The sequence below is a fragment of the Amphibalanus amphitrite genome, unplaced genomic scaffold (genome assembly GCF_019059575.1).
Source record: "Amphibalanus amphitrite isolate SeventyFive unplaced genomic scaffold, NRLGWU_Aamphi_draft 000469F_arrow, whole genome shotgun sequence".
NCBI lineage: Eukaryota > Metazoa > Arthropoda > Thecostraca > Balanomorpha > Balanidae > Amphibalanus > Amphibalanus amphitrite.
In genome coordinates this window covers 496,970-514,053 of record NW_024881963.1, presented here as the reverse complement: position 1 = coordinate 514,053, position 17,084 = coordinate 496,970, and the positions used below count along the sequence as shown (strand labels likewise).

General features: G+C 50.6%; 1 protein-coding gene across 1 annotated transcript in view; it reads right to left on the bottom strand.

The window, feature by feature from the left end:
* Positions 1-5,434: 5,434 nt before the first annotated feature.
* LOC122392116 (guanine nucleotide-binding protein G(q) subunit alpha-like) overlaps positions 5,435-17,084 on the bottom strand; it is a 61,069-nt gene continuing 49,419 nt past the window's right edge. Inside the window, exons 8-9 of the mRNA XM_043386672.1 lie at positions 9,583-9,678; positions 5,435-5,560 (exon numbers count right to left, since the gene is read on the bottom strand). Coding sequence (XP_043242607.1) covers positions 5,547-5,560; positions 9,583-9,678 — 110 coding nt within the window. The 3' untranslated portion in view covers positions 5,435-5,546. The remainder of the gene's footprint in view (positions 5,561-9,582; positions 9,679-17,084) is intronic.

Sequence of the window (17,084 nt, the reverse complement as noted above, 5' to 3'; positions counted from 1 at the left end):
CTACGGTTTTTCTCTGGCGTGCTCTACCGGTGGCATGCCTCAAACCGTGCCAGTTTGACCAACCACTGGACATGGAAACTAGCGGAACGGGCCGGAAGGCGCTCTAGTCAAACGGCGCTGGCTGCTGACGGGTGCAGAACTCAAGAGGGCCATGCCAAAGGCTACTATGGCAGCTAGTCGACCTGGCGGCGCCGGCTCGACCACTTACCATGGTCACATCGTCAATGCGCGCAATGCTACGGATCATCATATTTATGTCCACAACGGTGGGTCCGTCTAGGTGTGAAAGAACGGGCACGGGTTAGCGTCAGCACACAGACGGCCACGCGCCACGACCGTCGCCACCGTGCCGACCGGCGCACTGCCAACGGCGCGCGGCTGCGCGTGAGCGGCACAAGCGGCGCAGTGCGTCAAAAAACGCCGCGGCGAGCAAGCGCAGGATGGATGTCAAGCCGAGCGACAGGCCGGCCGACGGGTGAAAACCGGTCAGCAGTTCGGGGCTACGACGCTAGGTAAAAATCGGTCTCGGTCCAGGCACGGACGGCGGAGGCATTCGCTGGGGTTTCGAACACAGATGCACGCCGAGAAGGAAGACACGGGTGCAGCGAAATAGCCAACAGCGAGAGAAAGGCAAAACACGGCTGAGATGCGCCACAGAGCGGCTGGGAAACGGTTCAGTGTGAAAACACGGTAATGTGGCTCAGCAAGTCATATGCCCCGAAAAAGTAGGTGTTTAACATAGAAAGGCAAAGTCATTGTTACAAAACATTAATTACATGGTAAGTTCACGGAAAAATAGCAGCCTGACATTGTAAAAATACATCAATCAAACGTTAAATGACTGATTGTTACGCTCACAGCAAAGTATGACACCATTCTGCAGAAAAGTGGTCACTTTCCTTGGCTGAGTGCTACACTCCCTACCCTGTCTGGGTCAGAGAAGACCGGCAATGTCTAGACTCTAGGACACGGGTAGAGGAGAGGAAGGCGGGCAGAGGCACGGAGTGGAGCGGAGACAGGCCGCGGGGACAGGTCCGACACACTGGCCGTCACAGTGCCGCAGCAGGCCCGTCGACCCAGATGAACTGACTGGACGAGTTCCCCAGTCGGCCACCGGATACCTTCCACAGTGACCTTTGGACAAACTGCCGCCCAATAGCACGCCAATGGATGCGATTCATTACTGGAAACGGGCCTCATGGGAAAAGGAGTTACTGCCCGGGCGCGAGCACATCTATTCTAATCAGCGCCCGAGTTAACGGTGCACTATTCCCAGCAACAGCGTGCCAGGAATGCACCAAAAGGTGAGTGGCATAAAACTGGGATGGACATTCTGAACACCTGAGAAATGGGGGAAGCAGCACCAAGTATTAGTTAAAGCGGGACAAATCACTGTGCTGAGAGTTGTAATATTAAGAGCTAACAACAGTTTTTTATGTGTACTTTCTGTTTCCCAAAGATAGTAACTAATTACCGTATTGTCCACTTATTTTTCGCTGAAAAGATCAATTCAAAACTATATGGGAAATACCCATGCATGTCTATTTACAAATATTGATTCAACACATAAACCAATTTCACAAAATCTTTTGTGGTTTCCGCTTTCACCCTTCAACACCATTAAAATAACCGTTCTTTTCTGATGAGAACGCACCACTTATTTAATGCCGGGCGCAATTCGGCTCGCCAGCTCGCGCTGTGCGCCGCTGCTCCACCCGGAGCGGACAATACGTCAGCGTTAGCACAAAGCCCGCAAACCCCGAATGCCTGAATGTCCGCGCTTTCCTAAACTGTTGCTGCGGCGCGCCCGCCCGCGCTGCATAGCCCAGCCGTAAAGCGCGGACTTTCCGAGAGATTTGGCGCAGCAATTCAATAGCGAAATTTGTCCCGACTGCCGACGAGCACTGCGGACGGATTTTCTCCGCGATAAAAGCTTTATGATGTCTGCAATTTGTTGTTCCGACCGCCAATGTAGGGTCGGCGTCGGCGCGTGCGCACCGCGTTTACGTTATTTGGGCTCGACTGCCTCAAAACACGTCATGGTTAGAAAAGAGCATGGCTGTATGTTCTCTGCCGGCCGGGGTTTATGGGACACTTGGAATTTTGAGTGGAGGTCCGAGCGCAACCCTAATGGATGGAATCCAGAAATAGCTACAGCGGTTTGCAGCCGCAAAATGAGTTCAACTCAAATACATTTGCCACTACTTTATAATCAGATCACACAGCTTCAATTTTACTCACAAGTCAAGTAATCAGATTTCGTCAAAGAATACCCTTTCGTCAAGATTAGAAACGACACGCACATTTTAGCTCAACGTCAATCGCCAAATGAAGTTAAGCTTCAAACAGCAATCTCGTAATCTGGGTCGTTTGACGCGTCCAGATCTGGACGGCGTACAGCAGCGGCACAACTGGAGGATATGGAAACTGCCACCTCCCGCTGCCGGCACCATTTGACGCGCCACATTGATCTCGTTCGGCACCAGTGCGCCGTTTTCGAGCCACGCGCGACGATGCCGCCTCGCCCAGATCGTGCCAGCGAAGCGGCCTGTTGACAACGTACCGGCTAGCGCCGCTGTCCGGAAGGAAACGTCGACGAAAATCGAACAGAGCCACGCCAAACAGCAAACAATCGCACTGATCGGGGAAGAACGAGGAAGCGAGAGCGGGCCTGCCGGTTGAGGGCACGGCAGCCAGTCTGACACAATTATGACCGACATGTAAGCATCAATAAGCTTATGAGCTTATGAGCCCGGTTTGTCTGTTGACCAATGAATGATTCGCTTTATGATTGCATTTGGACGATGTAGAAGTCCATTAACCAGCGAGTTGCTGGGGGGGGGGGGGGGCGTTAAACGCCCCCACTTTTTCCGCCGGGCCATAGCATTAAAACGGCGCGCCGCAGGCGCGCCAAATTTTGGGTAGGGTAGCCTGGGGCAAGACGCCCCAGATAATTTATTTTGCTACATAAATTTTGTCCCACATCACCTGGAAGGCCAAATTTGTGCTCAATGCGTTCTTTGGACATTTTACTTTAAATTGCACCCCTGAAATTCATTCACTTATGATCGGACTCCAAGCTAGGAAGTGATTTGTGAAGCAACTGCAAATGGGGCATTTTGCCCCAACCCCAGGGCAAAACGCCCCACGGCCTGGGGCAAGTAGCCCCATACTTTAGATTAAAGATTTAACATGGTAGTTGGCTAAATCTTATGTGAGAGGTCCGTTAGACCTCTGGAGGCACGGCACAGAAGTTAGCACATTCCATCCTGTCAGGTGTTCAGCTATGACACAATTGTATGAGCAGGTTTTTCACCTACCTCATAAGACCAAATAATAAATTATTGCAATGCAAATGTTAACAAAATACTTCCTTTGCCATCCAGTTGCTGAGAAAAATACACATAAAGGCATAGAAACTTACTGTTCGCCAGCTACCGAACATTAGAAAGTGGGTAGCCCCAACAACACATGAGGTAAAACGCCCCAGGGGCTTTTTGCCCCGCGACCTACTGGGGCGTGTTACCCCATCACGTAGTTCGGTCAGAGAACAACGCCTTGCACTCCAGCAAGACATAATTTAACACGAACCAACCCGGCATGATAAGCGTTAGACAATAGTTGTTCAAAACACATAAAAGTCGTTAACCTGATGTGGACCATAAAAGAACGCCATGATACATAATCTGACAACAAAACATAAAAATCACTCAAAAAACACATTTTTGGCTATATCTCCCGAAAGAGTCATCACAATTTCTTCCCAGTCTGCTCATATAATGATCATATAGTGCACGTTTTATAGAAGAGATGATGTTTCCCCAGAACTCTGCCAGTTCCGAGAAACATCGGTGAGGCGTTTTACCTCGGCGGGGCGACTTGCCCCGGTCTACCCTACCTGTAGGGAATTGATCGAAGTTTATTGTGACAAAGTTTCAAAAAAATCAGTCGGAAAATTTTTGAGATATCGAGGTTTTAGTGACGTCATGATTTCTGGGTTTTCGACCAAAAACGGCATATGTTCAAAAAATCATATAAAATCACAGAATAGACATACAGACATGCCGTAAACGCCATTAGACTGCCAATACCATGATCAATCAAATGGCTATCTTCGATTATTGATTATCGCTCCGCATTTTCCATAATCTTGAACTGAATCTTGGCAATTTTTCGTGACTACTTCACGACCATGATACATGCATTTTTTAAATTGAACTTTTTGAGCCAAACAAGTACACATATGATAAAATGAATGCCACCATCGTGTTCTACGCCCCAAATTACCTATGAAACATATGTCACAGGCTGCGAATATCAGTTTTGATTTTCGGGGATATGTGCCTACCCGGTTGACCTGACCTTGACCCTGACCTATGCTTGACTGACCCCTACATGGAGCTGACACTCTTGTAGGCCTTATATGATGGATTGTGCACCGTTTGGACAGAGTTTATGACGAGAGACGCCCATTGCGAAGTCCTGAAGTCCATGCTACTGAAAGCCCGATTTCAGGTGTTTGACCTGACCTTGACCCGACCTGTGACCTCAAAATTCAACTTTAAAGTACTCATCTGAAGCGTCTTGTCGCGCTCTTTCGTTTGCCGCCTCGTGCGTTTCGCTGCGCCTATTGGTTCTCGAGTTATCGGCTGGGGGCGTTTAACGCCCCCCCCCCCCCAGCAAACGGTGGGTGGCGAAATACCCCAGCAACTGCCGGGTTAAAATCGGCATGACAGGAACGGATAGTCCAGGTTATTCATGCACTAACCTAGTTAATTGATGCAAGGTATATGATGCTGCATTATCCGCTGATGCCTTCTATTACTGAAAACCGTTTTAGCCAGTCACAATGCCCAAATTTCGCGTCTAAATAGGCTGTGCCGCCTTTGTTCTGGGCTCTGGCTGATGCTGAACCCAGCTTCCCCTGCGGCGTGCATACACCCAAACTCAATTAATATTGTTTCTAGGCTGTCTCATACATTAATCTTCGATGATAAACATTGAATAATGCATAGCTGCTTGCGAAAATTCAAACTAGTTATCAGCTTACATCTGAGCCCACTTGACAACACATAGCTTTTCTCAATATCTCGCCACCAAAATGGTACGGACAATCCCTATTGAAGGTCTTTTCTGGGAGTTTAGGCAGCGTTTTGTCAAGGCGTTAGCGCACAATGGAATGCCAACAATTAATTCCAGGTGCATTAATCTCAGTCTTGGTGAGACGTTTCGTTTCCTGAGGCGGTATCGATTCGGCTACCGCCCGTTCTGTTCCACTCTGAGCTCGGGGCCGGGCACTGGGCAGCCACTTTGTGCGATCATGGGTCGACTGAGATGGACAGAGGATGGAGTGAGAGACAGAGGATGGGAGTCAGAGAGTGGAGCGGACACCGGATGGGTAGGAGAGAGGGTCGGAGAGAGCGGAGGGGACTCACCTGAGCTGCCGTTCACCCCGTACGGGCGGATCCTCTTATCGTAGCCACTCGAGTTACCGACTCCGCCCGTAAGAATCTCGTCCAGAATGCGCTTCTCCTTTTCGCGGTAGTTCACACAGTCAGTGCTGCAATGGAATTGGAACGGAATGTCAGTGGTGCTACGAAACGCCGGCCGCTATGGTGACAGATTCGTCCAAATTATGCATAAATATAAGAGTTATGGAGTGTCAATAAATACAGGCTAAGGTGCATCATTGGATTATTTATATATTCATCCATATGGCCGTTCATTATTCGTGAAATAGACTGAGCCCAAATAAAATTGTATCCTGATGGGAACACAAATGGCTAAAAATGTTATCAGCGAGTTGAGAAATGAAGTCCTGAAACCGCCCTGATTTATTTGTATTTCGTGCTCGCGTCACTCACGAAATGTAATAAAAAGAAACCTCAGCTTATATCATCTCATCAACCATTCTTCCCGGATTCATAATCCGTGCCCAGCAGCAAACTGGTAGCATTTCCACGTCTGAAAGTCTACTTTCGATGCCTCACATGACGTATTTTACGAGCCGAGAGCTGCTATACGCTGACTGGCGAATCGTTTCTAGGGCTGCGGCAGCCGCTTCATGGGCTCAGCACAGCGCCAATATTGCATCAGCAGTGGCAGTGCCGATCACCAAATCGAGAGAGCATCCGCAAATACAAGCATCCAGCGTAGGCGGCGGCGTGATGGGAAGTCGTGACCAGCAGCCGGGAGGGCCGCCCGCCACGGCCGACCGGCACACGGCTCGACGTTCGGAGACGGGCCTGTGAGCCAAATCCGCCTACCACATGATAGTAAGAATGTGAAGCATCACAGAGCAGCCCGTACCCCGTTCCCGTTGATACAACAGGACCAGACTATCCAGCCTCTCTCCATCCAACTAGCCGTGCGGGACCGTGGCGCCCCGAGCGAGACACGGAACTCTGTGCGAACAGCGGAGTTCGGTGTGGACCACGGTGCCACGTCAATCCGGCCCAGTCTGAGTCTGCGGACACAGACACGCCACGCCACAGCCCCGCCGCCCACCGGAGACGCTGTCCTCGCCACTCGCCAGCCCAGTGTCCGGACGAATGACCCCGTCGGGCGGCCGCCACTAACTTGTCGGCTCCCAGCCCACTCCCCGCCGAGACATGGAGCTCAGGGCCGCTCCGAATGGATGGCCTTCCAGCTGCACATACCGTGCGGTATGTACAACGGCTGCCGGCGTCAGACGAAACGAATCCGCATAACACCACTCAAACACCGGCTAAAAACACCTCGAACAACAAACGGTAAATGACTTAGAGCAAATTGGATTCTGGAAATCAAACTTCAGCACGAACAACAAACAATAAACGATCAAGCATAAATTGTGTTCAAGAAATCGATCAGCACCAATTTAGAATCGTTTCCACGGCATTTTAACAACACCACGACTGGCGCATTTGTTCGCCGACGACAGGTAATTGCATGGAAACGCAGCGGCAGAAAAAGCTATCGAATGTCAGCTCTAAGTGAACGCCATCCACTCCATTTCCGAGGCTCCGGCCAGTGCCGGCCGTTCCATTAGCACTATGACGTTTGTACAAGCTTAGCTTCATACGCCGGTACAGGCCAGCGATCCGAACAGGACGAGGATAATGGTACGCTGTGCACGGTACAGTATAAGTCATGTTTTAGTGATTTACGGGCAGCGGCTACGGACGCATTCATGGCGTCTACGACACGGTGAGATGAATCGCTTCATTTCGTCGCATATAAAATGAACGATACGCAAATGCATGCTGTGGCATTATAAATGGGCAGCTTACATTGCATGATAATAGTTCCCAGACATTGACTCGTTTCACAGCGTTTATAACTGTATTTCTTGGTGGCTTGACTTAACATGCATTACATCGCTTAGCCATGACATAGCAAATTTACGACGTTAATATTAATCATCTCCGTGGTTTTGACATTTCAATCATGACTTAGGCTGCACCATTCTTTTGAAGCGATCTGCTTCTATCCTGTTACAACCACGGCACCAAACGCTAATGCTCAGAGTAAATGGATGACAATAACAACTGTTATTAGGAAAACAACATCGGCAACGTCGAGCACAGCGCATTGCTAATCTAGAAGTCATTCCAAGATGCTTCGTTCGTCTCCAAAGACAAAGCACTACTCACAAAACTGCAGTAAGTGCCGATTCTATTTCTATCGTCACTCCGTTCGCTACACTTCTGCATACATATATCCCTTTGTTCGTAGAATGCATATAGTTTTACAATCTCACCAGCCTCCATTTTCACACTGTGCCTTATAGTGAGCCGGTCGCCTCACATTAGCCGTTAGGCCTCGGCACCAGTCTCCAATACCCCGGCACATATCGGTGACGCTCGCCCGCCGGGCCGCCGCAAATTATGCAAGTCCGCCCGGCCTGTGTGGCGGCGTGGCGGCGGGCCGAGTCACGTTGAAAGGCGCCGTGTGATCAATGAGAGACGCTCGGCCGACACGCCGGCTCTATTGTGGTGGTGGAGAGCGGCTGTCCCCAGACCCGACATCACATCGGGACGGAATAGAGCAGCTGTTCCAAGACCCGACATCACATCGGGATGGTAGTGGAGAGAAGCTGTCCTTATGCTCCGACATCACATCGACGGAGAGCCGCTGTCCCCAGACCCGACATCACATAGGAGCCGCATAGAGAGCCGCTGTCCCCAGCGCTCGACATCACACCGGGACGGCAGCTCGGCACTTGATGGAGCCGCCGATGGACCCGGCAGCTGTGGAAGTCATAGGCAGTTGTGGAAACCAGTGGTAGCTGTGGACGCCAAATGGAGCTATGGAGGAGCCAGAGTCAGCTAGAGGAGCCAGTGGCAGCTGTGGAAGGCGAGAGTCAGCTTTGGAAGCTGGAGGCAACTGTTAAACGCCAGTGGTAGCAGTGGAAGCCAGAAGCACAGCTGTGGACGCTAGTGGATTCAGCATCAGTTGCGAAGCGGTTGACCAGCCATAAGGCAAGTGACATCCACCGACAACAAGGTTAGACGTGGAGTGACTAAAACAGCTGCAGAAAAGTTAGAGTCCTCGTTTAGACATCCGTACGAGCAAAAAATTGGACGGTTCCCAATAGTGCTGCTGTCGCTAACCCAATCACAGCTGCGCCAGACAGGCGAAAGGCTTAGCTCCTCAAACATAAAAACACCATTTTCTGTATCTTGGATCTCCTGAGTCCCGGATCCATTTTAAGACGGTGAGCCGCGACGTTTAATGCGTCATCGCGTCTCCAGCTTTGTCAGTCCATATTGCGCCTACCAGTGTAATTACCCACGCACACGATATCTACAAAAGAAATGAAATCTGTAGGTCTGTGGACGCCGGACATCTGTGAGCGTAGCAATGCAACCGAAAACACAGTCAGCGCCATCTAATACATTCTGCTTGCAAACATGTGTTTCGGCGGTAGAAAAAAACATCAAACCAAACCCGTCATCAATTACTTCGAGGCTAATTTCGATAGCTTGTGTGCTATAGTGCTGTTAAAAGTCAACAGCTAGTTTGAGCTCCAATCCCTCGCCCACATCGAGAAGAGGGACACCAATCGGTGCCGAGTTGGCTAGCTGGCCGCTACCTCCGACAGGAGGCTCGATCGTGCCGAGATCGTCAAACGACTTCGGCGCCGCAGCCGAACGAGCTTACAGATGATTGAGAGAGAACACAACGTCGCATTAGAAATCATCGAACCGGGAAAGTAAATTTCACGGCGGGATTTTCTAATGAAAACAAACTGGCTTGTTTATGACGGAAACGATGAGTATAGATCGTAAGGAAAAATGAAACAATGCGTTAAATGTGTTTGGGATCACGTCGCGAAGGAAAACATTCTACCGGGTTTCTAGCCAGTAAACAGCATATCCCTCCACACTATCAGCAAATGTCGGGAGCAGGCGGGCTGTGCATTTTCTTTGAAGCTCGCTGGGCAGATGAAGTTGGCGGTCCGGAACACATTCATCTCGGCCCCGAAGAATCTCGGCGTCGTGGCCGTGTTTAACTGGGCGGATCGCACGATCGATGGCGGATCAATCCGTCAGATGCAGCCAGGCCCGCTCTGTCGCCCACGGCCGCGTCATCACTCACCTGACCAAGATGGCGGCCGCCACCAGCAGACGCAGCGGCAGCTGGGTGGCGCGTCCGCGGCCGTCCGCCATGTTGAGTCGACTTCAGCGCACCCGTCTGCAACGGACATTGACAGGCCGTTATTCAAATGCGCTCGGCTCGGGTCGGCGCCGGCTGCGCCGGCGACGGCTGCCTGTTTGCCTGATTAGTGGGTGTCGATTGGGCAAATTGTGAAACTGAGCGCCGCCTGACCTATCAACTGGGGCAGGGGCGCCGCGGCGCGAAAACAACCCCGCCACCGCCACCGACGAGCCGCCCTTGGGGGCCCGGGGACCACGTCCAAAGACGAAGCTAATCAGCCGTGGCCAACCAGAGCGTTAGTATTCAGCACAACTGGCGAGAGGTGGAACTATTCCAAAGCGTCAACTTCGGAAACAACGCTTAATTCCGTTTCATTTATATTCAAAATTAACTCTGAGAAACGCGACGTTGCCTTTCCAAACACTGGGCAGCAGACGATCGGAAAGGGTGAGAGGGAGAGGGAGCGAAAGAAAGAGAAAGAAAGAGGGAGGGAGGGAGGGAGGGAGGGAGGGAGAGAGGGTGAGAGAAAGAGTAGAGGGAATGGAAGGAAAAAAGAGAAATGTGGGCCATTGGCGAGAGAGCACACTCGTTTCATTACTTTTCTATTACAGATCGTCATAAAATTTCAGGAGGCCGAGCAATGTTTTTATTTTGTGCGACACGAAATATATAGTTACCAACATATGCATAGTCTACGTCTGTCGTAGACTATATATTCCGTGCTGTGGGTAAGCTGCACCGAAAATAAGTAGGTAGGTATCTGGTTCCAATGATTCATCACCGAAGCGATTCCACATCTAGCAAGTGATACCACCGTGCCATAATTAGGTCTAATTTGCAGCTGGATTGGCGCCGCGGCAGCTAATTTCCGAAACGTCCCACCTCAACACACGTGTGTACGATGCATCCCGGCTGCGACTGGTGACCCCCGTCCCTCCCCGCCGGGAGTACCGCGCTGGGCGGCCCGCGGCTCGGTGCCCGTCCGGCGGTGTGCGCTGACGAGCCGACTGTTTGTTCAGGGGCCGCCAATCAGCGACCATCGCCGCGGGCCGGCGCGGCGGCCACCGGCCCCCACCGCCGCCGGTGCCGGACCGCCTGTGGCCCTGCCGCGGTTATCACTATGCAGCCACGCTGGTTCGCGCCCGGGGCCGGGGTCCCCGGACCACTGCCAACACTGTGTTTTACGCCGGAACGATTCGGACGTCGGCGGATATCAGACGGAATCAGGCGGTAAATCAGAAATATGGCAGATTGGAAGACATTGGGAGTAGTTTCAGACAAGAATGCATGCGAAATGATGGGTTGTTTCATCGCCCTCTGAGCTCAGCCCAGCCTGTTTGTGAGAACTGCCTCGACAATCTATCCAGCCGAGAAAAAGAACAATGCGAGAGGGCAGCAGTCGTGGATTTCGTGTAGGTTGTGGCGACAAGAAAAGGCTGCTTTCATTTGCTTAAACCCTCTTGTATTTAATGTTTGTTATTCGCTAGCAATCAGGTCCACCAGCTATCGCACGGCCAATACCTATCATTAAAAAGAAAGAAATAACAATTCCATATTTGTTTTTATCCCAATTCCTCAGCTCATCCGACAATAAAAGTGAGCCAGCATCAAAATCAGTCCACTCCGTCGCGTGCTTAGGAGACAATAAAATTACGGGTCCCATTCAGGGTCTATAAAGTTCCCTGCCAATTAGTGACATCGTACCCGTCACAAACACTGGAAAATACCCTCTCTAGACGCCCGCCTCTAACCAGGTGTCGACGGCGTCAATATTTCTCCAGCCGCCGGGAAAAGGCTCAGCGTCGGCGGGCGCACCGAGCTACAGTCGCCGGCGGCGGGACCAGAGAACTACTCCTGCCACTGAGCGGCCAACGAACGGAGCGCACCGCTCGACGGCGGCACATCACGAGCAAATAGGAGCCGAGCGGCGCTTCACTGACATTCACGGCGCTCTTATCTGAGATAACTGCGTACCAACTTCACATAAAACGTAAACGTTTTCAGATATGCATAGGTAGGTATAGGTAGATATTGTAACTACCAGCGCGACCACAAGCTAACCGTCTTTGCATGTTCATTTCAAAATGCATGCAAAGAGAAAATAAAATTCTTGGGAAATGAAACGCTGAAATTCAAACATTATATTTATGTTACCAATATGTTTGTGTCACGATTTTAGTCATAGGCTGAGGGCAACATCCGAGAGTCGTATCACACCACTTCCTATAAGAACAGTTTTTCACTTAGCATGCTTTATACTCGTACAAGCCGCTCCTATGTCCTTAGGCGTCACCACCTGCCCCAAGTGCCTCTAAACATATTTTTGGCAATGACGTAAGGTGCGTGACGCGAGGTTCCCCGCCAAACGTCGAGCACCAAACATTCTGGCCGACAACCGCAGCAGACGGCCTGCGTTGATAGACTGCGCCGCAGAACAGCGGTGCTTTCCGGCGCAGTATTTAGAGCGGCGCTCGCACACTGCATGGGCGGGCCAGCGGCGTTCGCTCAAAGCTGGCAAATGATGACAGGAAGGCCATTTGTTCTCAAGAGATAAATATTTGCGCCATGAGGTAAGCAAATACCTGTCACCGTTCGCCTATTTAGGTCGGCCATGTAAAGGGACACGGCTGGGCGTCGAATGTTTCTTCAGTTGTGTTACGGTAGTTCACTCATCTACCACAATTACATAAGCCATCCATTAACGTGCACTCATTCAGTGCACGTAACATCGTTTTAATGCTAGTTTTTGTTCCTGTCAGGCCCCAGTACTTGCCAAACTTTAACTATTTATAAATAACGTTATGTACCCTTGTGGTGGAATTCAGCCAATGCAATGCTACCGTACGACAGGACGGTGGAATGACAAGATAATATCTTTTTTTTTAAAAAAGTACCCATGACCTAGCAAATTATAGCATATTTCAACCTAAAAAGTGGAACTACAAAATACATATTCTTCAAATGTGTTGATTTTCAAGGAAAAAAATAGTAAATATATGAACTATGCCGACTTGTTTGTGAAAGGAAATTAGTTACTCCTGGCGACTATGCTGGCAAGTTAATGCCGGTCGGGGCCTGTGGGGAGGCGCCGCGCTTACCGACTCTATCTAGCGTTACCGGTCGATTCGTAGACCACAGTCCGGCACTGGCGCGGTGTGCTGTCACCCATTCCAGCGCGCATTAATGAACACCTGCCCTTCCAGGAGGCCCGTTTATGCCGGCCCGCATTAACGTCACTGCCGGTCGCAGACGCGTGCCGCACCCACTGCATGCAGTCACAGGCTGCGGACTGGGCGGGTTCCGAGCAACCGCGCAGAGCCGGCGAATCAGAACCGCTCCCTGGTGGAATTCTACACCGACCGCGCGCGTGCCATCGCGAGGCGGTCGAAAAACGTGTGATCATTTCCGAGATTAAATATGGCTGCGGAACGAAAATAGAAGCAACCGCATTGAATAGATTTTGCGCTCTGTGGTTAGATGCTATTGAGTACATAGCAATGTGAGGTTCACTTTACACATAGCAAAACGATGAAGTGGTGGAAAAAATATTGGTACAGTGGCTCGCTATTGGGCATCAACATAGGGCCGTTTATTGGAGAATCTCTAGTGGTATCTTGAGTGAATTTTCGTCTCGGCGAATGGGTACCAATCTCCCCCATTTGTTGACTGTTGTAGGAGGTTGTAGCCCAAGACGAAGTACCACTATACCACGGCGCTGCGCCTCTTCTCGAAGATTAACGCTCCTTCCGGAGAAATGAACGCGAGAAGTTGCCGCGATGCGTCGTCAACGATGTTTACCAGAGCAGACTGACGTCCGGCGAGCGACGGCAAAATTGAGGATAAAACATTATTGAACTGAGCTCAGTCGAGACGGACAGAGAATGTCGCCATAGACGAACGTCTATCTCCGACGGCGGTATTGCCAATAGGCAGACGTTGGTCCGTAACGACGACAGAGCAGGTGGGCCTGTTTTCTTTTTGTACCGATCCGCCGGTCCCGCAGCATCAAGCTGAACAGCGTACACAGGAGACATTCAGGAATTCGGGGAACAAACACTACACCTGCAGTCAACACATAAACATACCAGACTAAACGAAGCGGTAGCTATGTTTGCATAAGAGATACAGAAGCATATCTCTACATATACCTAATAATGACGACAAATTGGTTACGCCCGGCACACCAGCTTACTGTCGTGCAAACCAGGGCTGCGGCGTCGGAATCGGAGTTGGAGTCGGTCGGAGTCGACAGTTCTGTCCGGCGTCGGAGTTGGAGTCACTAAAATCTTACCGACTCCAACTCCGGCCGGAGTCCGAGTTGACGCTGCATGGCTCAACGTCATGCACTGCACCTGTTTGGTTGACGATACTGCGCTCGAAATGAGATTTTGTCGAAAAAAGGCCATTTTGTTGTTTTTGACGAGCGTCTTCAGCGAAAGAAGCAGAAGACGGTGAATGCCACAGAACCTGCTTTTTTCATTCTGCATGTTATTTTAATAGCATATTTGCAACGCAAAGCCTTGGAACGCACAAGGGATTGTTTCAGGCAAGATAAAAACATCTCCATTATGAGCTTCAATATCATGATATGGATTTTAATAGAACCGTCCGGAGTCCAGAGTCGGAGTCCATGTTTGAAGCCGACCCCGGAGTGGGAGTCGGAGTCAGCCTAAAATCCATCGACTCGGCAGCCCTGGTGCGAACCCGGAATAATGAAACAAGACGACTTACTGTTGAGAACTGTAGTTTTCGAGCGCTAAAAAAAACTCACCAATCCGAAACAACAGCCACCAGACCAGCAGTAGTGATCATGCTGTGTCATTCACTGGCGGATCCGGAAAGGCCGCCTCGGAAGATGCGGGGGGGGGGGGCAAACCTCCAAAAATTTCCCCTTATTAAAAAACCTCGTTGGATTTTGATTCCTTACGCACTGCTGTGCATTTTAAAATGTGTTTCGTTGTCTTGTAAAAAACGCACTTTTTGTAGATTTCGGGCGCTGCACCGCCCGAAATCTACATGCTCTGGATACCCCCGTGCCATAATTAGGTCTAATTTGCAGCCGGATTGGCGCCGCGGCAGCTAATTTCCGAAACGTCCCACCTCTGGATCTGCCAATGGTGCCATTCCGCTTTTTTTGTGCGCAAAACTGAATGTTATACTCACATTTGATGCCTAGTCTTCCCATTTGTCTAAGAATTAACGATTCCTCACAGAGAAACAGATCAACAGATCAAGAAACAGCACATGAATAGCATTATGAAGTCCCCGCGGTGTTTGAATTAGTAGCCACAATAGTATCAATGCCTACACCAAAGCCAAAGCCTCTTCAGGGTTCATCTCTGAGATGCTGACATGGCCAGGAATAACCTCGGTGCCAATGAGGTCGCGGAGGGAGGGGGGCGGGGACGTTCGCACCGTCTCGTGACGGCGGGGTCTGCCGTCTTGCGGTCCGTTTGCCGTCCATTACGCCGGCGGGGCGTGCCGGCCGCCTGGGGCCACTAATGGGGCCAATCGGCCGTGGGAGTCCCATCACCTGTCCCTTTTGTGACCAGTGTGCAGCGGGCGGCAGGCGGCGCGCCAGGTGCGCCACCAACGCCGCCGGCGCGCCGCCACCGTCGCGTGTCGCCGGTCATCCTCTCGCGCGCGGCCGGCGCCTAATAAAGGTGGCCGGCCGGCATCTGGGGGCCGTCGGCGCCGCGGACGTACCGCCTTCAGTTTGTCCCAGTAGCGCACATTGATTCCGGCCGGCGTCATAATTGCACGCGGCGCGGCTCGCTCGGCGAGACATAATGCAGCAGTCACAGAACAGTGACGCACGTACCGCTCCGGGAACGACAGCCGACGCCCACGTCTCTCTCTCTCTCTCTCTCTCTCTCTCTCTCTCTCTCTCTCTCTCTCTCTCTCTCTCTCTCTCTCTCTCTCTCTCTCTCTCTCTCTCTCTCCATCTCTTCCTCACATTTTCATCAGATGTGCGCACTTGTGCTTCCCGAAGTTTGTGCGTCCTCTCGACGGTGGCATAAGGCTCTGGGACGTCACGGTCGCGGCGGCGTTAGCTGAGTATCTGTAAGCGAACATGGGCATCGTGCACCATGCAATGCTTATCTCTCTCAGTTTTATGCAGATCCTACGCTACTTGGTTCAGAGGTTCAGATCTTCTCGACGGCAGCTCATCGCAAAGTTACACTGAGCGCTGATCATCATACCATCGCGTCTTTTTTGTAAAAGATTAGTTTGGTGGATTGCCAGCAGTCACGTCAGGTTACATACTGTCCGAAAAAGGGACTGCTATTTCAATAACGCAAGGATCAGATTACACCGTGAGGATCACATCGTCATTAGTCTGGAGGCTGTTGTGCATATGCCATAACGGTACGTACTGGTGCTACGAGGAAACGCGCCTATACATTTACATGTCGCATGACGCACGTACCACTGGACAGTGCCATTGGCGTCTGTCGATTTTTTTTTGCATTTATAAAATCGACGGGGATCATGACTGTACCGCACAGCTTCTATCTTGTTAGTAAAGAGCACTCGAAGGAAAACTAATGCCTTGCATGATGCTGAACAATGCTTGTTCGAAAACTTTGGCTGCATAGGTATCAGACTTGTGCCAAGGTCCCAAAAATGTTCGAGATCCAGGGTTCGCAGAGTCCAAGGTCTGGGACCTTGATGGATCCTGGACCTTGCATTGTCATTTTTGTCGTGAGACCTTGGAAACCCAGGACCTTAAAACATCCATATGCCGCGAGACCTTGGAATCCCAGGACCTCAACATTTGCATATGTCGCGAGACCTTGGAATCCCAGGACCTCAACACTTGCATATGCCGCGAGACCTTGGAATCCCAGGACATCAACATTTCATGTGACATGAGACCTTAGAAACCCAGGACCTCAACATTTCATATGCCGTGAAACCATGGAAACCCAGGGGTCAGGACCTCAAAATTTTGGTATGCTGCAAGACCCTGCAGAATGCAGACCTTCAGTCCCAGTTTTATTATTTCTCATGGGATCTTAGGAGAAGGGTCTGCTGGATCTACACCATCATTTTGTTGAGGTACCTCACGAATCCTGGAAGCAGGACCATGAGGTTTATGTTGCACATGGGCCACTAAGGACCCTGCACTAGGTTTTGTCTGTAAACACTTCAATAAATATCTATAGTTGAGCCACTGAGCGACCAGCTGAAAGGGGCTAGGATAGATACATGAAGAGAAAATGAACCAGACTGTGTAGACATATACAGAGCCAAATCGTTGTCATAGCTGTGAGGCAGAACTGGAACAAGAGACCTGGTAGCTTTTTACATTATCAATGTTATGGATTATGAAACTGTCAAACAGTGGACAGTGGTGGTTTGGAAAGTTCTTTTCTAATCTCACCTGACATATTTTCTGGGCCTTGTTTTCTGGGTTGTGATATGCTGGGCTTGAAGCT